This window comes from Thermothelomyces heterothallicus (assembly GCF_042370625.1).
Source record: "Thermothelomyces heterothallicus CBS 202.75 unplaced genomic scaffold P884_scaffold_16, whole genome shotgun sequence".
Lineage (NCBI taxonomy): Eukaryota > Fungi > Ascomycota > Sordariomycetes > Sordariales > Chaetomiaceae > Thermothelomyces > Thermothelomyces heterothallicus.
The window spans coordinates 334,165-361,325 of NW_027192577.1; the positions used below are offsets into that span (position 1 = coordinate 334,165).

General features: G+C 57.7%; 10 protein-coding genes across 10 annotated transcripts; 4 read left to right on the plus strand and 6 right to left on the minus strand.

Moving 5' to 3' along the window:
* Nucleotides 1–1,026: 1,026 nt before the first annotated feature.
* On the minus strand, nt 1,027–3,841 carry P884DRAFT_309861 (uncharacterized protein). The gene is made up of 3 exons (XM_069445176.1): nt 3,593–3,841; nt 3,387–3,520; nt 1,027–3,294 (listed from the first exon to the last, which is right to left on the minus strand). Exons 1-3 carry the CDS (start codon nt 3,745–3,747, stop codon nt 1,040–1,042), a joined length of 2,544 nt encoding a protein of 847 aa, XP_069296371.1. The 5' UTR covers nt 3,748–3,841; the 3' UTR covers nt 1,027–1,039.
* Nucleotides 3,842–5,161: 1,320 nt separating this feature from the next.
* On the minus strand, nt 5,162–7,308 carry P884DRAFT_204036 (Dfp1/Him1, central region-domain-containing protein; the record flags this gene model as incomplete). The annotated part of the gene is made up of 3 exons (XM_069438545.1): nt 5,162–5,263; nt 5,333–6,802; nt 6,874–7,308. The coding sequence occupies 3 exons, from the start codon at nt 7,306–7,308 to the stop codon at nt 5,162–5,164; spliced, it is 2,007 nt and encodes a 668-aa protein (XP_069296372.1).
* Nucleotides 7,309–8,393: 1,085 nt separating this feature from the next.
* Nucleotides 8,394–10,464, plus strand: P884DRAFT_36825 (peptidase M24, structural domain-containing protein). Its single transcript, XM_069445857.1, has 2 exons — nt 8,394–8,649; nt 8,736–10,464. Exons 1-2 carry the CDS (start codon nt 8,463–8,465, stop codon nt 10,043–10,045), a joined length of 1,497 nt encoding a protein of 498 aa, XP_069296373.1. The 5' UTR covers nt 8,394–8,462; the 3' UTR covers nt 10,046–10,464.
* A 419-nt stretch (nt 10,465–10,883) lies between these two features.
* P884DRAFT_278639 (helix-loop-helix DNA-binding domain-containing protein) lies at nt 10,884–12,444 on the minus strand (the record flags this gene model as incomplete). Its single annotated transcript, XM_069443209.1, has 4 exons — nt 10,884–11,075; nt 11,130–11,820; nt 11,908–12,344; nt 12,391–12,444. The coding sequence occupies 4 exons, from the start codon at nt 12,442–12,444 to the stop codon at nt 10,884–10,886; spliced, it is 1,374 nt and encodes a 457-aa protein (XP_069296374.1).
* Nucleotides 12,445–14,314: 1,870 nt separating this feature from the next.
* P884DRAFT_278641 (ubiquitin-like autophagy protein Apg12-domain-containing protein) lies at nt 14,315–14,827 on the plus strand (the record flags this gene model as incomplete). Its single annotated transcript, XM_069443210.1, has 2 exons — nt 14,315–14,683; nt 14,765–14,827. The coding sequence occupies 2 exons, from the start codon at nt 14,315–14,317 to the stop codon at nt 14,825–14,827; spliced, it is 432 nt and encodes a 143-aa protein (XP_069296375.1).
* A 212-nt stretch (nt 14,828–15,039) lies between these two features.
* Nucleotides 15,040–17,455, minus strand: P884DRAFT_285946 (ketopantoate hydroxymethyltransferase-domain-containing protein; the record flags this gene model as incomplete). The annotated part of the gene is made up of 3 exons (XM_069443797.1): nt 17,285–17,455; nt 15,723–16,045; nt 15,040–15,651 (listed from the first exon to the last, which is right to left on the minus strand). The coding sequence occupies exons 1-3, from the start codon at nt 17,397–17,399 to the stop codon at nt 15,040–15,042; spliced, it is 1,050 nt and encodes a 349-aa protein (XP_069296376.1). The 5' UTR covers nt 17,400–17,455.
* Nucleotides 17,456–18,197: 742 nt separating this feature from the next.
* P884DRAFT_270806 (ubiquitin-conjugating enzyme/RWD-like protein) lies at nt 18,198–19,365 on the plus strand (the record flags this gene model as incomplete). Its single annotated transcript, XM_069442380.1, has 8 exons — nt 18,198–18,230; nt 18,293–18,303; nt 18,367–18,407; nt 18,504; nt 18,577–18,614; nt 18,739–18,853; nt 18,978–19,159; nt 19,223–19,365. The coding sequence occupies 8 exons, from the start codon at nt 18,198–18,200 to the stop codon at nt 19,363–19,365; spliced, it is 564 nt and encodes a 187-aa protein (XP_069296377.1).
* A 475-nt stretch (nt 19,366–19,840) lies between these two features.
* P884DRAFT_261197 (CWC16 protein) lies at nt 19,841–21,358 on the minus strand. The gene has a single exon (XM_069441532.1). The coding sequence runs from the start codon at nt 21,051–21,053 to the stop codon at nt 19,938–19,940; it is 1,116 nt and encodes a 371-aa protein (XP_069296378.1). The 5' UTR covers nt 21,054–21,358; the 3' UTR covers nt 19,841–19,937.
* Nucleotides 21,359–22,194: 836 nt separating this feature from the next.
* P884DRAFT_203969 (glycoside hydrolase family 43 protein) lies at nt 22,195–24,704 on the plus strand (the record flags this gene model as incomplete). Its single annotated transcript, XM_069438537.1, has 11 exons — nt 22,195–22,487; nt 22,554–22,659; nt 22,773–22,915; nt 22,973–23,057; nt 23,121–23,181; nt 23,238–23,351; nt 23,404–23,452; nt 23,521–23,700; nt 23,814–24,202; nt 24,260–24,505; nt 24,601–24,704. 11 exons carry the CDS (start codon nt 22,195–22,197, stop codon nt 24,702–24,704), a joined length of 1,770 nt encoding a protein of 589 aa, XP_069296379.1.
* A 265-nt stretch (nt 24,705–24,969) lies between these two features.
* On the minus strand, nt 24,970–26,740 carry P884DRAFT_203715 (cytochrome P450; the record flags this gene model as incomplete). Its single annotated transcript, XM_069438517.1, has 3 exons — nt 24,970–25,141; nt 25,203–26,437; nt 26,510–26,740. 3 exons carry the CDS (start codon nt 26,738–26,740, stop codon nt 24,970–24,972), a joined length of 1,638 nt encoding a protein of 545 aa, XP_069296380.1.
* Between the last annotated feature and the right edge of the window lie 421 nt (nt 26,741–27,161).

Here is a 27,161-nt window from a genome sequence, read left to right on the forward strand (position 1 = left end):
AAAAAAAAAAAAAAAACCGAGAGATACATTGGTTCATCGCCGGTTAGGGGTAACACGACTACCACGTCCTAACGGGGGTCCCTCACAGGGGTTGTTTGAATCTAGTCGAATACGCCCAAAGGCCCGGCGGTGAAGGCTTGAACCGGGCTCACAGACGAACAAGACAGACTGTATCGACCTTGGTTTTGAGCGTTGCTAGTCGGAAGGTGACATAGCACACTCGCGAAATGTGGAAGAGGCGTGCCCTTTCCAGGTGTATATCGGCAACATCCGCAACATTTTAGCGTCCCGTGTTGTTGGAGAGAGAGGCTGGAGACGGTTGCTCCCAGCCTAATGAAGGTCACCCAGGTCGCTACTTGTAGTGGCGGACAAGACGGAGGTAGCTCGTCTTGTGTGTTCACACCCTCCAAGCGTCGTCGTTACTTCATTCGCATCAGCTACCCCGGCCTGGTGCGGCAGGTGACACTATGCTTGTCGCCGTGGGAATGCCCTTTCCAGTCATGGAAGTGTCGAAGAGGTTAGCTAACCAGTCGGTCATTAGGGCCGCAGGTCTAGGCTTAGAGGTAGCACTTGGGAAGACTTAAATCGGATTGGAACTCATCATTCATGATACTGGGACGGTTTGGCAGAAGGGACGAGAAACATGACGATACTGATACTATTCAGGGGTTCACTATATGTATGTATGTATACACCTGAACTGATACAAACCAGATCAAAATCCCAGAAACCGTCTTGCTCTTCCCACGCTGATTGTCTAAAGTGGCACAAGTCATTCGCTCTACAACTGACTGACTGCTCGGTGATAAATAAGGCTAGTAGTAATTAGAAGTAAGAAGGCGCTGGAAGGTAGGGTATGCTCTCTCTCTCTCTCTCTCTATATATATATATATCAGAAGTACCTTTGCATTACGGCTGCCAACAATGGATTCCGCTCGCACCACCGGGGGAACCGGGCCAGGTCCTCGACCTCGGTGAAGGACGTCTCGAACTGCTCGTATACAAAGTGACGCACGCCGCCCCTGTCGATCAAGATGTACTATCCTTGAGAGTCGTGTTGGCCTTCGCGGCCGTGAGGGCCGCGGCCGGCGTTCCACGCCCGAAACGACGGCCCCGTCGGCTGCGGCCCGCGCGGCCTGTCCTCCTGCTGCGCGGGCACTGGACTCGGCATCCCGTCCTCTCCTCGACCCCGGGCGTTACCGTCCCCTGCTTGAGCGGCGTCTTGGTCTCGGGGGCCGTCGTCAGAGGCTTCTTCCGGGCCCGGCGAGAATCCGCGAGCCTGACCGCGACCGCGACCGCGACCGCGACCGGAAGCCCGGGCGAGCCGGTGGTGCGCCCGAGCAGATATTTGAGAGCGGCCCGACTGTCGAGACCGGGCCGATCGTTGACTCGGGCTCGATCCCCGCTCTTGCGGCGGCTCGTGGGCCTCCACGCCTGGCATCCTTGCCAACTCTACCCCGTTTTCGTCCTCGCCCTGGCCCTGGCCCCGGCCCCGAGGGCCTTGGGGGATGCACTGCGACTGGGCGGCCTTGAGCGACTGAAAGTATCGAAGAGCCCGGACTCGAATGTGATTCGGCCCGAGCACCTGGGCTAACCGGGACACCCGGACCGAGAACCGATTCTGAACGGACCGGCGCGCGCGGGCAGATGACCGTGACCGGAGAGATGACGACGGTGGCGAGCGAGCCTCCGCGGTTTCGTGCGCTTCCGTCGGCCGCCCGTCCGGCAGTGACGTTCGGAGGACTATCGGCACCTCCTCGCCGTGGGTGTTGTTGCTCTGGGTTTGGCGGCACCCGTGAGCCAGAGCGGACCCGGACCCGGACCCGGACCCGGACCCGGACCCCGACCCGGATCCGGACCCGTCGCCCTGCCGCGACGGCACGTCCGAGTGTCCGCCGGAGCCGGAGCCTGCGGGCGTCTCCTCTTGCTCCCCCCGCGGGCTCAGGGCGTCGAGCCAAGCGCGGATGAACCGCGAAGAACGACCGGACGGGCGGGGACGGACCCGGTCGCCGGTTCGGGTAGGCAACTTAAACTGCTGAGCCTGATGAAAAAGCCCTTCCGTCCGAGCCGGTTCCTGCGGCTGACGAGATCCCTCGGCCTGATGAGATCCCTCGGCCTGATGAGATCCCTCGGCCTGATGAGACCCCCCGGCCCGACCGGAGCTCTCGGCTTGCGGGGGCGGCACGGCGAATCTCTCGAGCTCCTGGGGGGTCAACTGCAGGTCCTCGAGGCGGAAGGTGCTGGGCGGCGGCGGCACGATGCCGGCCGCGCGGAGCGCATCGTCCATGGCCCTCGCGCTGGCGAGGCTGTCGGCGGGGGTGACCCAGGCGGAGCGCGGGGAGGGGGAGGAGGTGCCGCGCACGCGGTTGACGAAGCCGTCGAGCTGGTACAGGGGCGCGGTCCAGTACGGCTTGGACTCGGGGAGGAACCCGTTTGCGCGGTCGGCGGCGCGCAGTGTGTAGGCGGACAGCGACTTGCCGCCGCGCGTCCTGTGGACCACCCGGCCCGTCTCGCGGTCGCAGAAGACGGCCTCCTCCTCGATGGTGAGCCGGTGGCGAGACGGGGGCCCGTCCCGGTAGCGGAGCGTGACCCTCCGGGTGACCTGCATGCGCCGGTCGGCGAGCGCGTCCGACGGGGATGTGGCCGCTGCCGCCACCGCCGCCGCCGTCTCCCCCACGGGAACTTCGAGGCGGCGGTGCAGGACCTCGATGGTGACGCCGGCGTCCCGGGACAAGACCGGCACCCCTATCCGCTTCCGTAGCGCCACCACGCCCCTCATCTCGCCGACGGCGCCGCCCGGGAACAGCCAAGTGAGGTCGTATTGCGTGTACTCGCCGTAGGAGTCGGCCGGGTTGGCAACGTCGACCTCGCTGCGCAGACATTTCACCGGGTCGACGCCGTAGATGGCGCGCATCAGCGACGTGGCGTACCCCATGTCCAGCCTGGCGCCGCCCGAGTGCTCGAGGCGGAACCGCAGATCCTTGTCCTTGTCGACGGTCGCCGGCAGCACCACGAGGATCTTGACTCGCGCCACGTTCCGCCTGCTGATCACTCTCTCGAACTCGAGCCAGCTGGGGTGGAAGCGATACGGGCTGCACTCGAGGAGGACGGGGCAGTTTGCGGATCCGACAAAGGGCCCGCTGAAGAGGCGTTCCGCGTCGGCCACGTTGCTCGTGCCGGGGGCGTCGAGCAGGACGTGTTTGCCCTTTGCGAGGGCCCTGATGGTCCATTCCAGACGCAAGGGGGGCTCGAGGGTGATGAGGACGGCATCGATTTCGGCATCGTCGAGGAGGACTTGACAGCGTCAGCGAAGGAGGGAAAAAAAAAAGGAAAAAAGAAAAAAAAATAGGGGGCCTCCCAGAGGCTCCCGGTTCGTGATTTCATACCCTGGTAACTGGTATACGCCCTGCGGATGCCGTACCTCCGACGCCACTCTTGACATGTGCGCCGGTTATCGCAAGCAATCGCATGAACCTTGACGTCGGCGTGGTATACGGCTGGCTGGATCAGGATGGTGTAGCTGGCAGCATCACAACATCCCCGTCAGGCCCCGTCGTAGGGTATAGGGTACAGTACAAAGGGGCTAACTCACACCGAAGAAGCCGAGCCCAGGATCCCGAACTTCAGCGCGTGGTCCTTCTTTTCCGGTATCCGTGGTGGTTTGATCCAGTACCGAAACATGCGGCGGGCCGACATTTTCCGCTCCTCTCTGGCTGCACGGCCGAAGCGAGATCTCAAGGACGGCATAGTTGTTGGAGGTGTGCCCAGGGCCCTTCGGAAGGGTCTCTCGATGTCTGCCCTCGAGTTCAGGGGAAGTTAGTTCTCTGCGCCTTGTCGCCGCTTCTCCGGAGGTATGCACAAGGGATCGAAGTGAACAAAGTAAACAAATGATGTTGTGCTGTAAGACGCTCAAGAGAAGAATGTCTGGTGTCGATTAGGGCACGCGGCGGCCAAGTCGGGGAGCAGGTGTGTGTGTGTGTGTGGGGGGGGGGGGGGGGGGGGGGGGGTGAACGCGTGTAAAAGACCCAAGAGAACGTCAATAGATTGTGGTGGTGGTGTGTTGTTCCCAGGTCCTGCTAGGATGCAGATTGCTGCTAGGATGCAGGACGAGACCCGGGCCTGGGAAGGGACGTGATGGGTAAGCTCGAGCTAAGGTACTGTGCCTACCATCAATGGACCTGCTGTCAAACCGCGAGATTGGAGCGAGGCCTCGAGGGCAGGCGCCTTTCGCAACCTGGGCAGAGAGAGTTGATATCCACAAACACTTCCAAAAGACGACGAAGCGCTCCCCGCAAGTACCGGCCCTCGCCTTCAGACAAGCCAAGGTTTTCTTCCTCTTGACCCTAACATACACTATACACATGCAAAAGCATAATATAGTTTGCGGTCCGCCCCAGTAGCCATGAGCCACCGTAGCGGCCGGCCATCGCCAGACAAAGACTGGCCCCATCAAGACCGCTCCACCCGTCTACCAATCCCCCCCAATACAATCATTCCTCGACAGGTCTGATATCCATAGAGGTTCTGGACGGACCTCCGGACCATCGCCCGCCAGCTAACCGCTTCCCTTTTGCGCGTCCGGCAACCCAGGGCTAGAATCCTAACACTTGCTTCTAACGCCGCTTGTCTGTCATTCCTAACCGTTCAAGAGTTTTGACAGTTCCTCCCTCACCGCCCTGGCCGCCGGGGAGGGCAGCCTATCAAGGTAAGATGGACAAAAGAAAGGTTAAAGCCGACGGCCGAGCAGAAAAAAAGCCACATAACGCCTGACCCAACCATGCCGCCGAAAACAGCACCTACGCCGTCCGAAAGAAATGCGCCAATATATGTACTCGCTCTGCTCCAGATCGTTCGCGCCAAATGCTAAATGCCGGATTCGATGCCATGTGACGGTAGTGTGCATGCTGGTTCGCGACGCGGTCGGTCGCAAAACAGCTGAGACGGGAAAGAGTATCTTTTTTTCTTCTTTTTTGCTTTTTTGCCCACGAGACAGCCAAGGAAGTTTTGCTTGTCAAAAGCAGCAGGAGATCAAGCGAAGGGTCTCGGACTGAGCGTTCGACTTTTCTTGGGATGCACGGGCAACGGCAAGCACGATAAGAGGTGTATCGAGGTGGGCAGGAAAGATGGTATGATTACCGCTCGCATCCAGTTTGCTCAGTTGCTATCGCCGGGGCTCACGCGCGAGCTGAGAGAGGAGGGCATCAAGTTGCGACCAGTTTTCGTCGTTCTCCGCGAACTTGCGGTGTTTGCGAGAGACGATGTGCTACAACGCCATGTCAGTCGGTTGCTTGTGGCCACCAAGAAAGACTCTTATTGAGAGAATCAGTCTCACCTCTTCGAAATCAGCAAACTTCTCCTGGCAGTTCTCGCAATACCCCGGCTTTGGGTCACGCCTCGGCTTTGACTGCGAAACCGGAACACTGGCTGTACGCCGCAGCTTTTCCCTCTGCCTCGAGCTTCCTTCCTCGTGGGCTACGTCGAGTTTCCTCTGCGTGATCTGGCCGGCACTAGCTGACCGAACGAACGTGGTGTTGCCATCGTGGCCGATCCCGGCTACCTGGCGTGAGCTCGGGTCCAGCGACAGCCCAGGCGTGCTGGCCTTCTGCAAGACCACCTTGCGCTGGAGCCCGTGGATTTCCTTGCTCGTCCCGGCTTTGGCACCCAGCACGCCTCCAGTGGTGGACGAAACCATTTGCGACCGAATCGCCGACGTCACGTTGGAAGGCTGCATGCCCGAGGCCACGGGCTCCCCGGCCAGAAGACGGCCCGCCTTTGCGTGACTGATAAACGCGTTCTGGGAGCGGAACTCAAAGGTCGGTGGATTCGACACTCTGGACCGATCAAAGGTTTGGCTTGCCCCGCCATCTGCAATCCCTCGGTTGTGCCCGTCCTCCATCTGCGCTAGGGTACGCTTTCCCGTGGCCGCCTTGGGCGGAGCATCGGCCGTCAGGGGAGTTGGCGCCGCAAGCTCGGCGGCTTCCTCTGCCTCCGCCTTGGCAGCCCGCGTTTTGGATGGGGTTCGCTCCCGGACCCGCACCCGGTCCCGGTCCCGATCTCGGTCCCGGTCCTTATCCCTGTTCCTGTCCTTCTCCCTACCCCTGTCCCGGTCTCGGTTCTCCCTCTCCTGGAGGTCGTAGCTCTCGTCAAGGACAAAGGGGCATCGGCCCTGAGACACGCTCCGGAACTGCGGCCACTCTTGATCCTTGGGGTCAGAAGCCTTCATGTACTCCCTGACCATAATCGGCCTGGTCTTTTCTTCGACATCGTACACGTAGATGTACGGACCCCTGAAGCGATATGTGTCTTGGCTCGCCACGGTTGGGTCGCGATCCGAGGGTCCATTAACGCGTTCATTTTGCAACAGCAACGCCAAGTTGCGCTCATCCTTGGACGCTTTGCTGGCGGATTGCGTATTGCCGCGGCTCAGTCCAGCATTCATGTACTGTTCTGGATTCAGCGCAATTTCCAAGATCTTTTGCAGTTTCTCCAGGGACCAGATCTTCTTCCCCATCTCCCGAGCCTTGTCCAGGACATCAGTGCGCGTCTTGGTTCGCCTGAGGGGATCGTCTTGACTCGGGATCGCAGGCCTACGGCCCGGGGCTGTGTCATAGACGAGCTTCCTCCGTGTAGGGTCGACGGTCCGATTGAGGAGGGACGGGTCGATCGTCTTGGGCTGCTCGTTATCCTCCTGGGAGGCGGGAGCGACGGGGCGCCCTTCACGTTCCTCCTTTGGTTTCTCGGGAGGGATCGGCCGGGTCGTGACGACGTGAGTGATGTCGATGGAGAAGAATTTCTCCTCGCGCTGCAGGGGAAGGCGGAGGGTGAGTTTGCTGACATTCCAAGCCGGGGTGCAGCATGTTCCAGAGTACTCACAGCGCCGAGACGGCCAACTTGCTTCGCTAGCTTGGACCGCTGCTCGTCGGGGATGCTCTCAAAATAAAACACCATCTTGGGAAAGCGCGAGCGGATCTGGGCGTGCCATGTTCGCAGATTCACCAGCTCCTCCTCGGTTGGGGTATACAAGGTCGCGGCAGATGCCTTGGTTCCCGTGGTGGCGGTAGTCGTTGCCGCTCGCGAGGCCGACCTGTGGACAATGGTCCGGGTCGTCGTCTTTGATGCTCTCGATGGCGAGGCGACTCCACGGTCGATCATCTGGCGCTTCGCCGGCGGGGGTTTCCCATAGGGCTCCTCTAGCAGGTCAGTCAAGGCCCGGGCCTTCTTGGCGGAACCGGCGCCCGAGGCGGCGCGCATGGGCGAATTGGCCACATTTGGATTGCTGCTGGAGAGGGGGATCCTCTTGGTCGACATGGCCGAGAGCTGTTGCTGAGGGGGCCGATGGAGAGATGCTGCTGCCGGACGTCCAATTGACCCGTCAACATGCTACAGCACCAAGTGCCCGGGAGTGTTGTTTATTTCGGGCGGGCTGCAGTGCGTTGGTGCAAAGATTTGGCTGACCGATCGGCCGGCCGGGTGATTGGCGGACAGTGAGCAAAACTTGGACCTGTGGAGGAGGATTGGGGGAGGGGAGGGAGGTGTGGGAGGGAGGTGTGGGCTGGTGATGGTGGTGTGCGAGGGAGGGGGCACCTGGCAACAGCAGCAACCAAACAGCACGCGAGCTGACGTGCACCAAAAACGCGTCTCTCGGGGGCGGCGCTCGATCAGCGCCGCACGCACACACACACCCACACCGAGAGAATGACGGAAAGGAAGGCGGTGCGGTGGGAAGCAAGCGGTTAATGGTGCATGTCAAGCATCGACAGGTTTGTCGTCCGCAGAGCGAGCGTGTCGAGAGGGTGATGTTTTGGCGACGAGCAGTGCAGCTCCGTCCAAGTCTTGGGTCAAGTCAAGTCAGTCCAGAATTGGGAAGGGCTTTTTGGAGTGCGGGCCGCGGAATCTCAAAAAGGCGGCAGAAGAAGGCCCGAGCTCCAGCGAGCTAAGCCTGCTTGGAGGAGCACAACAAACTTTGACCCCACAGACGCGGCTGCCCGCTGGGGCATGCTGTCGCTAACAGCAACCGCCCTGAATTGGGAAGTAGAAGCCCCGCCACGGGCATCTGGAATGGAGGCGCATTTTCTTTTTTATTTTTTCAACAGCTACCATGCAAGCAAACATCCTGATGGATTGTACATACAGCGTGAAACAGAAAATCAAGCTGTTGGTGCAGCTCGATCTTTGCGAATGATGGGGGGCAATGAGTGACGAGAAGCAAAAAGTCCCGATCTCTTTCTTTCAACTTTTCCAGGCACCAATCGCCGTTGGCCTGTCCGTTCGAGTCGGTGGAAAGATGCAGATGCAGATGGATGTTAGTTATTGTAAATTGTGGGGCACCTTGGAACTTTGAGCCACCCACTCAGGTTCGAACCGCAGTGGATTATGATCAAGTTAGCCGCAATCGCAAACTTAAAACATCGGCCCGACGTGTGTAGGTCTCCGTTCGTGACGACCACCGCACGTTTTCCAGAATGAAGATTCGGTTATTGAGGCCGGATCTACGGCAAATATACAGGCCGCTACGAGTCCGTACACAATGGCCGCCATCAAGAAGGGCGTGGAATCGCAGCTATGCAACAACGTCGATCTCGGCTGCCGAGCTCGAGTTCGGTCAACCGGTTTACGAGACACATCCGCACATTCTCAAGCCGGGTGAAAGTGAGTCGTCGCGGATTGCCTGCGTGCCCCGTGCGGAACCATTAATACGGAAAGAAGCCGATTGACAAAAAAAAAACCTGTCAAAGTCACCCCCGGCATCACCGCTCAAGAGTATGCCGACCGCCGAGCCAAGCTGGCCCACAGCCTCCCCGACGGCGCCGTCGCCGTCCTTCCCTCGGCCGAGGTCAAGTACCGCTCCGGCGCCGTCTTCTACCCCTTCCGGCAAGAGTCCAACTTCCTCTACCTCACCGGCTTCTCCGAGCCACAGTCCCTCGCCGTCATCCGCAAGACCGGCCCGTCGCTAGGCGACTATACCTTCCACCTCTTCTGCCGCCCCAAGGATGCCCTCGCCGAGCAGTGGTCCGGCCCCTGGTCCGGTCTGCGCGCCGCCGAAGACGTCTTTAACGCCGACGAGGCCGGCGACATCAACGCCCTCCACACGCTCCTCCTGCCCCTCCTCCGCTCCGCATCCCGCATCTACACCGACGCCATCCCCTCCTCCTCCTCCTCATCATCATCATCTCCATCCTCGTCCCTGTCCTCCATTCTCTCCTCCCTCCCGAGCAAACCCCCGACCGCGCCGCTATCCCCGCTCGTCAACGCGCACCGCGCCATCAAGTCGCCCGCCGAGATCGGCGCCATGCGACACGCCGGCCGCGTCTCGGGCCGCGCCTTCACCAGCGCGATGCGGCGCCCGTGGGCGTCCGAGCCCGAGCTGCACGCGTACCTGGCGCACGCCTTCGCGCGCGACGGCCTGTCGGGCGAGGCGTACGTGCCCGTCGTCGCCGGCGGGCCGCGCGGCCGCATGATCCACTACACGCACAACACCGCCCTGCTCCGGGACGGCGAGACCGTCCTGGTCGACGCCGGCGGCGAGTACGGCTGGTACATCACCGACATCACGCGCGTCTGGCCCGTCGGCGGCCGCTTCAGCGCCGCCCAGCGCGACCTCTACGCCGCCGTCCTGCGCGTGCAGCGCATGGCCGTCGGCCTGTGCACGGAGCGGAACGGGCTGTCGCTGGACGAGATCCACCGGGCCACCGAGGCGGCGCTGCAGGACGAACTCGAGCGGCTGGGCTTCGAGTTCGGAAGGGGAATGAGGATGTTCCCCGCCGGCGGCGACGCTATGGGCATCTTGTTTCCGCACCACGTCGGCCATTATATCGGGCTGGACGTGCATGATGTGCCGGGGTATCCCCGGTCGACGCCGCTACGAGCTGGGCATTGCGTGACCATCGAACCGGGCGTGTACGTGCCGGATGATGACAGGTTTCCAAAGCATTTCAGAGGGTTGGCGGTGCGGATAGAGGATAGTGTGTGCGTGGACAAGGATGCGCCGCTGGTGTTGACGCCCGAAGCGGTCAAAGAGGTGGAGGACATCGAGGCGTTGAGGTAGACTGGCTTGAAAAGGAATAATCTGTAACAATAGTCTGTAACAACAGCATGTAAAAGTGTCTTCACTACTATGGAAATGTTATTGTTAAAAACACGGGTTTGTGGGTATCTTGTAACTTCGCTAAGAACTTCTCCCTTGCCCATCTACTGCAACAAAAGAGAAGACAAACACAATAATAATAGAATATAACAAAAAAAGAAAAGAAAAAAGGAAAACCGAAGAAAAGAGGGAAGGAAGAGAGCCAAGGAAAAAAAAAAAGGACCACCTCTTTTCACTTTTGCCAACTCCCTGAATCGTGAATTCTCGAGCTGACTATCTCATTACGTAGTAACACATTTTCTCAAGCATGAGCTGAGACATAAGCCACCAGCTACCCAGACTCAAGCAGGAGACATTTCGTAGATACCCACACCAACCCTAGGTTCAGGTTTCGTGAAACTGCGAGACACGAACGGCTCAATCCTAATGCACGCTCGCCTGAGAGGCGCATACTTACGCTAAATCCCACTTGCAAACTGATGACGACACCAGGAAGCTCAGCGCTATGAGCAGGGCGTAGCAAGCGTGTAGACGCTCCTTCGTAAGTTCCCCCGCTTCTCGCTTCTGAGCATTGCTAGTTCGAACATGCGGCGAGAAGATAGTATATATTCTACGCCAACAGGCCGACGACGAGGTATGCTCATGCGTGTCCACTTCTTTATGTTTTTCTTCCGTTGCCGTTCCATGTACCGCGGTAGTAACGACCAGCGTATCTACGCGAAAACAATAGGCTGAAGATCAGGAAAGGAGATAAGTATATACAGGGGTTGATCGGAAAAGCTGAGTGGGGTGGGGGTTGCTAGCAGAAGCCTCTTGGATCGAATAGTGTTCTGCTGTAGGCTGGCATGGTGTATGCTTGCTGAGCCGCGGCACTTAATAATTGCTCAAAAGCTTGAAGACGACGAGAGAGCTCCCGGTGTTCTTCTACAATCTCCTTATTCCGTCGTTCAAGTTGGTGGATGTACTCGATCGCTTTTGCGAGGACGGTGCCCTGGAAACCGGTCAGTTGCTTGTACTTTTTGGGGAAGCTTGGGCTCAAACGTGCCTTGCTGACTTTAGCCGCCCTAGACTGCTGTGTCTCATCGTCATCGCCGCCTTCTTCCGAGACTGTTCGAAGTGATGGGACCGCATTTCGTAGCTCCGCGATTTTGTCCTTCAAATTTGTCCGGTACTTTCGCTCAATATCGTTATGCGCCGCCCGCTCGCCCGTCTTCGGCTTCTCCTTGCTCTTTTCACCGGTACTCGCTTGCTTCTTTGGCGCCGTAGACTGCCCGGCGCGTGGTTGCGCTGCGGGCGGCTGAGGCGGAGAGACGGGCTTCGGACCCTGAGGTGTGCTTGTGCCTCCCAGTGTAGCACCAAACGACATGGGCATAGTAGTACTCATCCCGGTAAAGTTGAAGTTGATGTTTGACCCAAGGCCTCCCATCCTCGATCCCGGGTTCATGGCAATGGCAATTAATCGCCTTTGCTCGGCTTCATTCAACGAGGTGGTATTGAGTCCAACCAGCGGGTCCATACGTATCCCCGGCTGTGGTCTCTCCCAACTCAAGGGCGTCGAATACAGGCCCTCTCGTGGCGGCACGTCCTGAGGTGGCGCAGTGTCGACTTTGGAAAGTTGGTCGGCAAGGTTGATGGAGGAGAAGCCGTCGTCGTCCGATAGCGCATTGTCAAGGGCACTGTCGTCCAGGAACTCGTCGGCATCATTGGCGGAAGGTGCGGGTCTTGATTCAGAAGCCCTTGGAGCCCGTCCCCGTCAGTCACTCTATTGGTGTCGAAACAAAGGAAGAGAGCCGTCATCGCCGGCCAGAGCAATCAACACTTACCGGTCCGTCGTGGGAATCTTATTTTTGCTGTGAGGATCTGGCCTCCGAGGCCCGGCCGTCTCAGATACGCTGGGCAAGCCGTCCTCCTTGTCGAAGTTGAGCCAGTAATCGACCGATTCGAGCGAACTTCCCTCGTCCATGCTTAATCTGGACCGTTTCCTCTCATGCCCATCCCGTGTCCTTAGGCGCCGAGTCGGAAACCCAGGCCCGGACCGGATTCCCTGCGCCGGTGTTTGTGAAGCGGTCGAGAGACTAGGGGACACGGTCGTGAGTCCGGTAGAGGGGGACGGTCGCGGAAGGGAATCGAGTGACAGGGTTGTAGCGACCGAAGGCGACATGGTCAGACCCGCGTTTAGCTTCAACCCCGCTGTGTCCCAGAGCGAAGGCTGTTGCACTGAGGTTCTCGCCGCGGAGCGTTGGTCAATAGGATCGACCGCCTGAATAGTGTAAGCAAGGAACCACGGCAGTCGAGAGAAACCGTACTTGGTTGTTAGGCATCGAGAAGAACTCGGCGTTTCTAAGTGGACCCGAATCCATCACAGCCCTTCATGTCGCGGGACCGGCCGGGATTATCGGGAAGCCGAGAAGTCCTAAGCTCTGAGGCCGACCTTTACACCTTGATTCGACCCCGGGAGAAGGTAATCGTGTCTGATGTTCAGGTCGAAGCAAGCTTCTCAACTTGAACAAGACCGAGACGCAAATTCGCCACAGGTACAGGCGCGTTCCTTTCGGGTGAGGGATCGCCGCGTGCACTAGAACGCCGGTAGTGGATAGATAGCTTTGGGTCGAAGGCGTCCGCCCTGGAGCTGACGCTATTCAAGACGGGAATTGGTAGGGGAAGAAGGGCGACTCCGAGCCGCCGCTGTAAGGCTGAAGAGCTGCACGGAACAACAGGGGGACCGGTATCGAAAGCTGTTGACAGAAAACTGCCTGTCGAGAAGGCAAGGAGGGCTGAAGACAGTGACGCACTGCGTTTGCGGGTGTGTGGGTTGTGGGCGGCCGATCTAGGTCAATAGAGAGGCCAGGAACAAGGTCTGGGGAGTGGCGGGCTCCCAATATCGATCGATTATCGTGGGAGAGTGCGGGAATGTATACCCTCCGGAGAGAATTCGTGGAATCAAGACAAAGCTGGGATACCGCAACGAGGGACGAAGGTTGAGGGTGAGTGAACGCAGCTGTAGCGCTGGAGGACGTTGCGAAAATGGAGTCCCCGCGATGTGGAACGGAGGGGTCTCCGGATGTCAGGATGATATCAATTTGCTGCGGAAGAGATGAGGCTAGGGAAATCGAGGGCGAAAGGATCGGGACGGTCGAGATGGAGGCGCATGGCACCCTGGCAAACTTGCAATTAGGCAAGGGCAATCAAGTCCACATCGCAACTAGGTACAATTAAAAAAGGTAGTTTGTCGACCGAGAACGAGGGGTGATGGGACGGAAAAATGGCCCTTCTGTCAAAAACGGAAATTCACACCGGGTGTTGTACATTGGAAATGGGAGCCACCACTACTGCGACGTGACAGGCTCGTACTCCGTAGTCCTAGTAGTTACGAGTGCGTATGCACTTCGTTCGTGACCCGCCGCCATCAAGTTCGTTCGACACCATCGCGTTCAATACCCGAGCCCAAGAGAGATACCGATTGGATTGGCGTCGTTTAGATATTGTCGAAGTGGCCTGATGTTCACGGGAATACTGTGCGATCTAAAAGGTTTCTTGCTGGAAGGCTGCAGAGGCCAATCAGGACCCTGTCGTCCTGACGCAGCTCTGTCGGTTTTGGGCCGATTTGCGCCCATAATCATGCCACTTTTTGGTCTCGGGAAGGCTGAGAGGGGCACCAGTTCCATACGCCAAGACGGCATCGGCTGGTGCGCTCAGACTTTTTATTGGGCGACGCCCCCCAAATCTCGCAGTGTCAGCCTTAGCTACCCAGAGCTACCTGGTTGCAGGTCTGGACTCCGGGCTGTTCCTTCCCCCGTCTGGCCCACAACGGGCGGTTCTTGGGCTTCCCGCTGAAAGCCACGAGCCCTTCTCATCGCTCTTGAAGTTCTGGAGGATCTATTGGCAGGGACTGTTCGGCGAACCTGTAAGATAGCAAGGCTGTCGCAGAGTTCTGGTTCGCTATGGTCTCGAAGAATCTTGCCTCGTTCACCACCTGCGAAATGTTTAGTTCGCAGACACGTTCGTCCAGACCCCTAACCCTGACTTTCGGACCCTTTTTTGAGGCGCATGTGAAGCCTCAGGCTCGCTGGGCCAATGTATTGCGTTGAAGCAAAGCTCCCCACTTCTTTGCTTCGCAACGGAACCAGCCTACAACGCGATGACCTTGTTCATCGAAATACCAGACACTACTTTGGCCTGGCGCGACGCTCATGCTCGCTGGAGAAAACTTTCCGCTCGTCAAATCCAAAAATGGCATCCCCAGAGAACAACGGCGCCTCGGCCCCGGAATCACCCGTTCTCGAAGGCCAGGACTCGCCAGACTTGCCCCTCACGATGACGGCCTCAACCATGCTTATGGCGCTCCCGCGCGACGCCACGGCCGCGCTCGCTGCGGCCGGGGGGTTTCCGCATGAGAAGGTTGTAGTGCGCTTCAAACCAGTCGGATCGGCACCGCCAATTCGGCGGGATCTGGTCAAAGTCCAGAGCACGCACAAGTTCGAGAACGTTGTGGCATATCTGCGCAGGACGCTCAAGATTGCCGAGACGGAGAGCGTGTTCTTGTACGTCAACAGCACGTTCGCCCCAGCACTGGATGAGGTGGTGGGGAACTTATGGACAGTATGTTTGTCGTCGATTTTAGGATATGGGCCACTCGCTTGTGGGATGAAGCTTGGTTGCTGAAAAATCTCACTCAAACAGTGCTTCAAAGACTCTAGCGGGCACCTCAACGTCTCGTACTCGGTGACGCCGGCGTTTGGGTAGACAGTGATGTCATTCCCCACCAGTGGTGGCAGATGGATGGCAATGACAGAACTCCAATGGGTTGACCCGCGAAATGCAATCCGCTACAGAGCTCGCTACCAACGGATGTGGTCCGTTGTCATGCTTTATATCAAAATACCGCCGACGCCGACATGCTCAGATTTTACAACGCTTAACCCCAGCGCCCGAAAATGCAGACACGGGACATGTGCTCACACGTCCTTGGCGGCCTCAACGAACCGTTCAAATTCCTGCCGGGGCATCTCATACGTGTGCTCCGGAGCGGGGTATTGCCGGCTTCTGACCTCATCCCGATACGTCTCGATAGCCCGGAAGCTCTCTGACCAGACGTTACCGTACTGCTTGACAAATTTGGGGATGCGCCTGCCAGGCGGGAAGTTGCCCGTCATGTCGACCTGAACCAGCACTTGACCGGAGCAGCCATTTCCGGCGCCAATCCCGATGGTCGGAATGGACAGCTTTTGCGTGATGAAGGAGGCAACCTCGGCTGGAACGGCTTCGACGACGATCGCAAAGCAGCCAGCTGCCTGAAGCGCGAGGGCATCGTTGAGAATTTTGGCTGCGGAGGCCGCTGTTTTGCCCTGGACGCGGAAACCGCCGAGGATATCCCGCCGTTGGGGTGTCAAGCCGACATGGCCCAGAACGGGTATGCCGACGCCCACGATCTTCTCGATCGTGGGTACCATTTCTTTGCCACCCTCTAGTTTCACCCCCTGCATGCGGCCCTCCTTTTTGAAGCGGATGGCTGTCTCGAGTGCTTGAGCTGGGGCGATCTCATAAGAACCCATGGGAAGGTCGCCGATCTGAAGGAGCACAGTGTTGGCAGCTGAAGAAGGAAAAGGGAGAGCAGATTTGGGCATCATATGGAACGTACGGTGAAAGCAGCCTTCGTCGCACGTGCAACGGACCGGCAGTGCAATAGCATTTCTTCAACCATCACTTCACTGGTATCTTCCATGCCCAAGGCTACCATGGCCAGGCTGTCGCCAACCAGGATGACGTCCACCCCGGCAGCATCGGCGACGTGGGCGCTAGGGAAGTCGTGAGCCGTGATCATGGTGATCGGCTCACCATTCTTGTGCATGCTCTTGAGTTTTGATATAGTGACCGGGGTCCGGGGATTGGCTGGGGGCGTGCCCATCGGTGAATGTGAGCTCCATCTGACCTGCGCCTGCCGTGTAGTTGTACTAGAAGAGACTGATATGAAAGGTAGCCAGGCAAGTTGGGACGATCGCGTGCCTCTTGACAGAGACCGTGCTACCGAGGAGAGGTACATGGGTGGGGTACTCTGAGTGACTTGTGTCGTGTTGCACGGAAGGCAAAGAGAGTTGCAGGGGTCTGAGCAAGTACCAAAAATGTTGGAATTAAACCGGGGATGAAATGTTGGAACGGGAGACACTTGCGCTTGCAAGAGAAGAAGAGAAGAGGGAACGACCGGGGCTTATTTGTGCGGCGAAATTTTGCGACTCTTATTCACCAGGTCATGATGGTTTTTGCTGCGTACAATTGAGTATCTCTGAGGAATTGGCTGGAGTTGTACTGTACCCTCTTTGCTGGAAACAGTTTGAAATTCGGCCGATCGGATCTCGATACCCCACGTGGGATGCGGGTGAGCTGATTGGTTGAACAAGTCCGACGAAAGGGGACCGCCCCTGAGGGCCGAGGCTCGTTCGGGCCTGCTCTTGGGCCGCTGGCGATTTGTTTCTTCAGATGACAATTGTGGACGGTTCGCTATTGAAAGACAAGTTTAGGGATTTAAACGATTTACTAGTAGGGTGATATATTATCCAACCCTGTTTTGTATCTTGCGTGAGTTATTACACTTTCATCGACTCGCCTCGTCCGATCATACAGAACTCCTGCGACGCCTTTCTCCACCTCTTTTTTTTCTGCAAAAGGCACCAGGAACTGGATACCAGGACGGTTTGGCTAGAATTGCTCACTCAAAGCACTGACCCCAAGAAGGTTCTTGACGTCCTACTCTCCCTTCCGCCAGGACTTTGACGGTTTATTTCCCTTTGCCTTTAGGTGCTTCAGACCACTTCCTTATCCGCATATAAATTGCCAACAAGCCCACGTCTCGTGCTGGGAATTCTTTTGCTGCTAGTTAGGGAAGAGGTGGTGTGAACGTGTATATACTTCACTGCAGATATAAGAGGCACAGTACATGGTTGTACTGAAAGTCAGAGCAAGTGAGAGATGGTTGCTTGACGTCCCCCTTACCACGCAGAACGTCGGGTTGTATTGTACACCGGAACGTCAGATATCGATGATCTTCTCTGACTGCAGAACCAGTTGCCCACGTTTGGTTCCTGTACTGGCCATGCTCAAATGCCTGCGACACTCGTTCTTGGCCGAGAGCAGCGGAAAAGAATCATATTGTTACATGAGCATGCCACGAGCTTTGGACATGCCGAAAGCACATATCCGACCTACAGAGTAGGACGTTCGTATTTTGTAACTTTGCATCGGTGACGAACGAAAGGTCCCGATTCCGTAATCTCGCCCAAGTATTTCGTGGACTTTCGCTGGAGATGCCTATCGATAGCATTGCGTCACCGGTCCCCGCCCGGCACTGCTTCGTGGCACTGGGCCAAATCTCTCCTTGCCCGTTACAGCCAAATCAACCAAAAAAAAAAAAAACGAGTCACAAAAATGGAAATAGAAAGAAATGAGGAAGGAAAGAAACAAAAAGAGAAATGAGGGAAGAGAGGATGGAAGGGGTAGGGTTGCACGACTAACAGAACAAATGTCATTCGTGCACTCCTAATATGGAAAGCAGAAAGCGGTCCAGTACATCTTGGAATTCCAGCGGCTGCACTTGAAACACGCAACGCAGCTGTCTCCAACTGACTGGTTCACCAGTGGATCTTTCACACCTGGCAGTGACAACCTGGAACGCCCGGTCATCGCCCAAAGAGTGGCTGGCAGCTCATCATTCGTTTGCCCCTCTAATAATAAGCGGAGTTGATCGCAGTGTGCATCCGATTGCTCCTTGCCCAAGTTCCTGATAATCGAACTGCAGCTCGGGCCTACAAGAGCGCGCGAAACCACGGGAATTCGGTACTTGCCATTTTCCAGACCCCCGCCGACATCTGAGTCAACTGATCACCCCCTCATCCGCTTTAACTACAAGGGAGCCGGTGTTCCATTCCCAGCTTCCGCATTCCCCACCCCTCAACCTCGCATTGTCAACTGCATCCGCCACCGCCGCCGCAAACCGCACCCTCGTTCGACCCAGCACACCGACATCTATTCGATCACCAGCCTCGCCTACTCGAGTTCAGATTCTACCGAGCAAAACCTCCGTAACAAGGGACCATCAAACTCGCCAAAAACGATTGCCAAGATGTCTTCTCCGCGCCGCCGCATCGAGACGGACGTGAGTTGGCCAGTGTGACTGCGAACCTTGATGTTGGACGTCGGCTTACCATGCCAATCCAGGTCATGAAGATGTACGCCTATCAGCGCAACACACCCGATTTCGACGTTTTTGCCTCGGGCTGACCGCAGTGCAGGCTCATGAGCGACTATGAGGTGACTCTGGTCAACGACAACAGTATGTGATCTCCTGTCCCCTCCTCCCTCCTCCGCGGCATCTGCCTCTATGCCTACCCTTAGTTTCAGCGCGTGGCTGACATGAACATGCCTACAGTGTGAGCCCTAGTTGCCACTACAGCTCGCTTTGACAGCAACAGTGCAGCTGACGGCGCGGATCGATGTTGCAGGCAGGAATTCTTCGTCAAATTTAAGGGTCCCGCGGAGAGTCAGTTACGCAACGCCTTCCTATTCCCTCTCTCACCTTTCTCTCTCACCCCTCCTTCCGTGGCCCGATAACACGCCCAACCGCTGGTCATGACCTTGTCGCTTACGTGGCTTTGTTTACACAGCTCCCTTTGAAGGCGGCATCTGGAAAGTCCACGTCGAGCTTCCGGACCAGTACCCGTACAAGTCCCCCAGCATCGGTTTCGTCAACCGGATTTTCCACCCAAATATCGATGAACTGTGAGTGCGGCGGAGAGGAACCAGGATGTCGAGAAGCGTGTCGGACTCTTGGATACCCTCGGAGGGTTTGACCGCGGCGAGATTATTCAAGTTGGGAGAGATAACTGACATATTGGTATGTCAGGTCCGGGTCTGTCTGCCTGGACGTTATCAACCAGACCTGGTCGCCCATGTACGATATGATCAACATCTTCGAGGCATTCCTGCCGCAGCTGCTTCGCTACCCAAACCCATCCGACCCGCTGAACGGAGAGGCCGCTGCCCTGTTGCTTCGGGATCCCAGTCTTTATGACGCCAAGGTCAAGGGTGAGTTCACGTAATGTCCTGATAAAGGCTCAAACGGATGATTTGCTGATACGTCTTGAGCAGACTACGTCCAAAGGTACGCGTCAAAGAATGCAGTGGACGATGCCGGAGCCGAGAGCGAAGACGACGACGACCTCTCCTCGGTAGGAAGCTACAATGACGACGAAGAAGAGGCGCAGCCCGCCGGCCAGATGGACGACGTATGATAGTTTGGCCGAGGTGCGGGGACTCGTGTGATCCTGAAGGAAGGGAGGAAAGGGTACGTCATCGTCTTTTAGGGATTCGGCTTCGTCGTTTTTGAGAGGAGTTACGTTCGGCTGTTCGGGTTTGACTTTTGTTGCCTTGGTTCTTAGCTTGCTTCGCTCCTCTCCGTTACTATGGAGTACCCGGGTGAGAGGGCTTGTTGAGGGGTGATTTGGCGTAGAAGGTTCAATTTTCCATTTTCACAGCTATCTAAGAGCGGGGTTAGTTTGGTTGGTTGCCCATTTGATGATAATGGGAGCCAGCACAGGAGATCGGCCCGCACATGTTGGCTCTCGACTTATTAGACGGGAGTCGTAGAATCGTGCAGGTTTTAGCCGTTAGGCAAGGGGCAATGTCCAAGGGAATTGCCTTGTTGAATGCGAGTCACTCAAGGTTAGATAGTTTTTACACCGCTTCACAGTAATATCACATCATGATTCGATTTCTATTCCGGGGGTATCATAATCAATCCATAAGCCAAGTCCACCGAAGCAGTCATACAGTCGTGAAATCGAGTACCAGAGCGGCCACCTAATTACTCCGAATCCGAGTTGTAGTTGACCAAAGCTGTGGTGGGAACCACCTTGTTTGGCGTACCCCCCGTGCCTGATGCGGTTTGTGGAGCGTCTGATGCCTCTTCAGCCGGCCTCTTCCTTTTGAGGCCAGGCAGCCGGACGGGTCCCTTGGGGGTGCCCTCCCTGCTGCCGAAGTCGAGAAACGGGTCCTTTGCTGCGCGAGTGTTGCTGACGATCTCCGAGGCAAGGTTCTCCCGCCTTCGAGCGGCCTCGATCTCCGACTTGAGTCTCCTCGATCCTCTGGCCGGCCCGCCGACACCGTCGCCCTTCTCTGACCGGTCCGGTCCGCGGCCAAACAGCGGTTTCGCCAGCGCCTTGTCCACCCCACCGGCGCTACCCTCGACGTCGACGCTCCCAAAGTCCACCAGCTTCGCCCTCCTGGCATCCTCCTCCGTCTCCGGCAGCAATTCGATCCCCAGCCCCAACCTTTCCTTCAGCTCCTCTGCCCTGGCCGCCTCTCTCTCCCGCTGGTGCCTCCCCTCGCGGAACGCCTTCCGCAGTCGCTGATTGAGCGCATAGGGATCCTCCCACTGCCGCTCGGCCGCCTCTAACAGCTCGCCGATCCTCTCGGTGGCACTCTCCAGCCGCTCCCGGTCGGCGATGGTCTTCTCCAGCTTCCCAAAGGCGCTCTCCCTCTGCTCGGCCCGCTCCCGCGGCGTGGGGATCACGAAGTCGGACTTGACCAGGCTGTCGTCCCGTTCCGGGTCGGCGCCGTAGTCCCTCCTCCTGGCGCCGGAGACGACGACGAACTCGCTATTCTTGGGGTCGGTGCGGATCTCGATCTCGCCGCCGCAGGCGCCGTGGCGGATCTTGAAGGACCAGATGGGCGTCGTGTAGTAGCTCCCCGCGCGGCGCTTCTCGGCGTTGAAGCGCACGCCCTGGCCGATGGTCGTCGGCCGGGGGCAGTGCGCGCACCAGATGGCGAAGGGCAGCTCGAAGCGCACGATCAGGATGCCGTGGCTGGCCAGCTTGGACGCGCGCGAGCCCAGCGGGTGTTTCTTGTGCAGGCTGTTGCCGGACGTGGTGGTGCCCGCCGCCGAGGGCGGGATGTACCGGCCCATGTTGAAGCCTTGCATCTTGACTGAGGGGGAAGAGGCGCGGCGCGCCTCTTTAGGGTGATGACGGCGATTTGCTGGAAAAAATAGTGGTGGTTGTGGCGGTGGTGTTGGTGGTGGAGATGGTTGTCGGCGTCCTCGTCGTCGCCGCTTTTACACGGTAGGAGCGTCTGTCACGAAGTGTTGACGCTGCTCTGGCCAGACGAAGGCGCGCTCGGCGCCTGCACCTGCTCCGTGAAGACTTCCGAGTCGCTGGTACACCAGCTTTTGCGTCAGGTGCCAACCACGGAGTTACGGAGGGATGGATGTACGGATCCGTACATCCAGTGTGGGATGATGGTACCGCGTTGGCTGCATGTGGCAAACACTTGCCTAAAGTGGGGGTTGCGGGCAAATTCCAGGCGGCTGAGGCCTGAGTGCTTGGCTCGGTAGTTGGTTTATTAATCCGTACAGAGCGCGGATAACTAATCCACTGCAGACTCCATAATCAGCACACCTCGAACCAAGTTTGACCCTAACCCTGCCACCAGTTGAAGGAGGACCTATTCCAGGGGAGCAACTCGGTACCTAGGCTGGCTCACCTCTCCTTCTAAAATGATTGTGAGCAGATATCTTGAAGGCAGCGAATAAATTCGACCTATAGGACCTAGCACTTTCGAAATATAAAAAAAAACAACAAAAATAAAATAACGAACAAAATTTTTCGGCGCGCGTCAACACACACGCTCGGATTGCAACGGATTGCACGATCGTGACCAGCAGCTTCCTTTTGCAACCCCAACTCCAACTTTTCCTCACGAGAGGCAGTTGCTGGCGGGTCCAACGCCATGCTCGAAAAAAAAAAAAAAAAAAAAAAAAAAACAAGATCGGCAGAGGGACGACGGTGACAGTCAGTTGCCTACATCTTCGGGTCAATTCCACCCGGGAGCACGAAGTACGCCTTGGAGTCCAGTGTACCTAGCCAGCCATCTTACTCCGGACCCTGTTTATTCCCCTTTATCCGGGAATGCAACCTCTTTCTCTCGTCCGCGGGGCAACTACCGGGTCCTTAGGAAGGTTGCAGTAGTTACAGTATGCAGTACTTATTAATTGTCCTCGTCGAACTTTGCTGCTCTCCCAACATGATGCCTCGCAAAGGCAAGGGACCGCGTCACCTGAAGCCATGTTTTTCGCTTCCCTGCTGCTCGGTCTCCTGGCGGGCGTGTCCGCTTCACCGGGACACGGCCGGAATTCCACTTTCTACAACCCCATCTTCCCCGGCTTCTACCCCGATCCGAGCTGCATCTACGTGCCCGAGCGTGACCACACCTTCTTCTGTGCCTCGTCGAGCTTCAATGCCTTCCCGGGCATCCCGATTCATGCCAGCAAGGACCTGCAGAACTGGAAGTTGATCGGCCATGTGCTGAATCGCAAGGAACAACTTCCCCGGCTCGCCGAGACCAACCGGTCGACCAGGTATGTTGCCGCCTCTGGCGCTCTGAAGGCATGCGTGCTTGACGAACACGGGCTTACTTCCGACAGCGGCATCTGGGCACCCACCCTCCGGTTCCATGACGACATCTTCTGGTTGGTCACCACACTAGTGGACGACGACCGGCCGCAGGAGGACGCTTCCAGATGGGACAATGTGCGTGCGGCGCATGATTATTGTTGCCTCTGTGCTTTTTTTTTTTTTTTTTTTTTTGGTTGGGAGGGGGTTGGGGGGAGAACCCTGAAGGCTGATGACTCCTTCTGCTCTAGATCATCTTCAAGGCAAAGAATCCGTATGATCCGAGGTCCTGGTCCAAGGCCGTCCACTTCAACTTCACTGGCTACGACACGGAGCCTTTCTGGGACGAGGATGGAAAGGTGTACATCACCGGCGCCCATGCTTGGCATGTTGGGTAAGCTCGTCCACATCGCCGCCCGCCGGTTCTGTTCTGGCGCTCACCCTTCCCCAGCCCATACATCCAGCAGGCCGAAGTCGATCTCGACACGGGAGCCGTCGGCGAGTGGCGCATCATCTGGAACGGAACGGGCGGCATGGTATGATTCTCGCACACTTCCTCCTCTCTGGCGTATTCCCTCCTGACACAACTGGGAGTTTAGGCTCCTGAAGGGCCGCACATCTACCGCAAAGATGGGTGGTACTACTTGCTGGCTGCTGAAGGTGAGCAAGGCCCTTCTTGTGGACCTGTTGGTGCCGCCGATGCTGACACGAGCCAGGGGGGACCGGCATCGACCATATGGTGACCATGGCCCGGTCGAGAAAAATCTCCGGTCCTTACGAGTCCAACCCGAACAACCCCGTGTTGACCAACGCCAACACGACCAGTTACTGTAAGACCAACCGCAACTCGTGGCTGATACAATAGCGCTCACCATGTCATAGTTCAAACCGTCGGGCATTCAGACCTGTTCCATGACAGACATGGGAACTGGTAAGAAAACTTTGTCTCGGCAACATCTCTTGTCTCTCGCCGCTTAAAGCTAATCGTGCTACCTGAAGGTGGGCAGTCGCCCTCTCCACCCGCTCCGGTCCAGAATATCTTCACTACCCCATGGGCCGCGAGACCGTCATGACGGCCGTGAGCTGGCCGAAGGACGAGTGGCCAACCTTCACCCCCATATCTGGCAGGATGAGCGGCTGGCCGATGCCTCCTTCGCAGAAGGACATTCGCGGAGTCGGGTAAGCCGTTTTCTTTCCGGCCTCCGCCCCCCTCAAACTCTCGGACCATCCCCCGCCGACCGCTAACCTTCCCTCCTCTTCCTCCTCCTCCTCCTCCCCTGTTCTCCCTACAGCCCCTACGTCAACTCCGCCGACCCGGAACACCTGACCTTCCCCCGCTCGGCGTCCCTGCCGGCCCACCTCACCTACTGGCGATACCCGAACCCGTCCTCCTACACGCCGTCCCCGCCCGGGCACCCCAACACCCTCCGCCTGACCCCGTCCCGCCTGAACCTGACCGCCCTCAACGGCAACTACGCGGGGGGCGACCAGACCTTCGTCTCGCGCCGGCAGCAGCACACCCTCTTCGCCTACAGCGTCACGCTCGACTACGCGCCGCGGACCGCCGGGGAAGAGGCCGGCGTGACCGCCTTCCTGACGCAGAACCACCACCTCGACCTGGGCGTCGTCCTGCTCCCTCGCGGCTCCGCCACCGCGCCCTCGCTGCCGGGCCTGAGTAGTAGTAGTACTATTAGTAGTAGTCGTCCGGACGAGAAGGACGAGCGCGAGCGGGGCGAAGAGGAAGAAGAGGGCGGACAAGACTTGATGATCCCGCACGTGCGGTTCAGGGGCGAGTCGTACGTGCCCGTCCCGGCGCCTGTCGTGTACCCGATACCCCGGGCCTGGAGAGGCGGGAAGCTCGTGTTAGAGATCCGGGCTTGTAATTCGAGTCACTTCTCGTTCCGTGTCGGGCCGGAGGGGAGACGGTCTGAGCTGAGGGTGGTCATGGAGGCTTCGAACGACGCCGTTAGCTGGGGCTTTACTGGTGAGTTCTCTCTCCTATTTCTGTCTTCCTTGCGAAGCGTGTAAGCGCCATGGCCAGAGCTTTTTAATTGACCTGGATTTTTTTTCGGAACGCAGGAACCCTTCTGGGCATCTATGCGACCAGTAATGGTGGCAACGGAACCACACCTGCGTATTTCTCGGATTGGAGGTACACACCATTGGAGCAGTTTAGGGATTGAAAAAAAGGAAGGGGGAGTTGTGGGCTGGTATCTCCATTCGGGAAAAAAAAAGTACGGTGCCAGGCAACTGTGTCCATGGAGAGTTACAGAATAGTATACAGATTCCAATGGGCCTGCGGTCCCGCTTTAGCTTGTCACGCAAGTAATCCCCCAACAACTCCTTGGCCATAGTGGGACAGCCAGAGAATACAGAGACCGTGACATCCATCATACATCAGTTTAGCTAATCGTCAAGTTGGCCTACTCGGTGCAGTCAGAGAGGGGATCATACACGCGTCTTCCGCCTCCGCACTTCGATCGTCGCCTGCACTGCAGGAATGAAACTCGACCCAATCCATGTCGACTTCGGCCTCTCGGCCAACGGTTTGAACTCGTAGTTCTGCACCAAATAGGCCAAGATCATCTTGAGTTCGTGTGCAACGAAGAACCTCCCGGGGCTGATGCAGCCGTCAGTCAAGGTAACCAATTTCCGATCCCAATAATAATAAGACAACTCACCAGGCGTGCCTGCCGTGGCTGAAGGCCAAAAACTCCGCGCTCGTGGTAACCATGCCCAACTTCTTGACCCGCATCGCCTCTTCGGCATCGCCCTTCTCCTCGGCCGACTTCGCCTCGTAGGCCTCTCTCTGGCGCGAGAACCGCCAGGCATCGTACTTGTCCGGCTCCGGGTACAGCTCCGGGTCGCGGTGCGTCCCCGCCAGATCCAGCATCAGGAACGCTCCGTACGGCGCATGCCACCCCTCGACGGGGTTCGTCACGCCCTCGGGAGCGACCACCTTGCGGTGTGTGAGCGCTCTGGCAAAGTGGCTGAAGCGCATGCTCTCCTTGATGGCGCTGTCGGTGCGGTGGAGGCGGGCGAGACCCTGCTTGGTCCAGGCGCCGTTCTCTTCGGCGAAGACGCGGGACGTTTCCTCTCGGATGGTGTCGATGTATCCCAGCGAAGGGTCCGACGACAGCAGATCGAGGATCAGGTTGAAGCCCGTCGTGACTGTCGTATGTATCGCCGCGAACTCCACGGGGAGGATTCTCTTGGAAAGCATCTCCGGGTTAAGTTCGCTGGTGAGACCCTCCGCTTTGGCTTGCCGGATCAGCCAAGTTAGCATATCCTCCGGCGCCTTCCAATCGTCGCCGGCCGGGTCGTCGCCCGACTCGTGACGCTCCAAGTCGTACAGCCGTTGTTCGATCACGGGCCTAGCATGGGAGTAGGATCTGCGCCAGTGCCACCAATTGGGAAGAACAATAAACGGGGCGACAAGCGGCTGGAAGATGTGCGGGACCATGTCCAGCAGGAAACCGTTGCGGACCACATCATTGGCGAAACCGACTTGACAGTCGAGGAACTTCTGATTCCTGCACAACGGGGCGCCGACGAGGATTCGGTTGGTCACCCGCGGGATGATTCCTAACCAAGCTTCCCATAGATTGAGAGATGTCCAGTTCTCAACATCCTTCCCAAAAGTATCGTCAATCGCGGCGTGGACTTCCTCCTGTACGGCGGGTATAAGACCGGCGATGTTGCGAGCGAGGTGCTTGTGGATAGTCCGGATAGGGAACTCGTCGTCCACCCCGAAGAACTGGTAGTCGTTGTGCAGCGTGTCCCGATGCGCTTCCTTGGTCGATAGCACGCGGTCGGGTTGCTCGAGCATCCATGCTGCCTGTGAACGGGGTATGACAATCTCCTGGGGGCGGTAAGGGGCAGAGGGAACCACGAACGCGCGTCCTTGTTTGGAGTACTACGAGAAGTCAGTCTTGCAAACTGGAGAGGAAAAGGAAAAGGGAAGAAAGAAAGGAAAATGAAGATCCACCTTCTCGTAGCCCTCTGCGACCCAGGTGTGATAACGGGTTAGAAAGTAGGCCCAGCTCTTGAGTGTCCCTAGGAAGCTACCGCCTGGCCCAACTCGGGGAAGCGTCTTCGAATAGAGGGGCTTCCGTGCGAAGTCGACGACGAAGGAGCTGATGGTGAGGAGAATAAGAGCCGCGATGAATCGGCCCGGGGTCAGTGATTCGATCACTTGGGAACTAATTATTGACACCATGATCAAGATGGACGATTGCCTGGGAATACTTGATGTTCAACCAATGCGGAAATGGCGAGTTTGACGGGCTTTTTGGTCGAGCCACCACGCGTTACATCCACCATATTTGGGATCACTAATGGGATGAGGCTGAGCCATGCCGAATAACCTCTGGCGCCCCTCGTCCTGGAGCAAACGGGGCGAATGTGAAACTCGAGGGGACCAGCCGCTGATATGCATTGGTTCCCCGCCAAGACTGCGGAAGGTCAACGGCTGGGTGGGCCGCTACTCCACAATCCATACCGCCAATCAATCGAGCCTGACTGCTCGGGCCGCGCTGTTATGTCGTCCTTTGCTCCTGTCTTGACGCTTCAGTGCTTTGACTCCCGGTCGTCATGTTCATCAAGCTCTGATGCCTTCTCTAAACTATGTTTGTGACAGA

What these genes read in the sequence shown, in the direction of transcription:
- P884DRAFT_309861 (XM_069445176.1), bottom strand. Translation starts at nt 3,747, where the DNA reads ATGCCGTCCTTGAGATCTCGCTTCGGCCGTGCAGCCAGAGAGGAGCGG. An exon ending in CTGGGCTCGGCTTCTTCGGT is followed by an intron (nt 3,521 to 3,592) that starts GTGAGTTAGCCC and finishes TGATGCTGCCAG; the next exon opens with CTACACCATCCTGATCCAGC. An exon ending in GGCGTATACCAGTTACCAGG is followed by an intron (nt 3,295 to 3,386) that starts GTATGAAATCAC and finishes GACGCTGTCAAG; the next exon opens with TCCTCCTCGACGATGCCGAA.
- P884DRAFT_36825 (XM_069445857.1), top strand. Translation starts at nt 8,463, where the DNA reads ATGAAGATTCGGTTATTGAGGCCGGATCTACGGCAAATATACAGGCCG. An exon ending in CATTCTCAAGCCGGGTGAAA is followed by an intron (nt 8,650 to 8,735) that starts GTGAGTCGTCGC and finishes AACCTGTCAAAG; the next exon opens with TCACCCCCGGCATCACCGCT.
- P884DRAFT_261197 (XM_069441532.1), bottom strand. Translation starts at nt 21,053, where the DNA reads ATGCAAGGCTTCAACATGGGCCGGTACATCCCGCCCTCGGCGGCGGGC.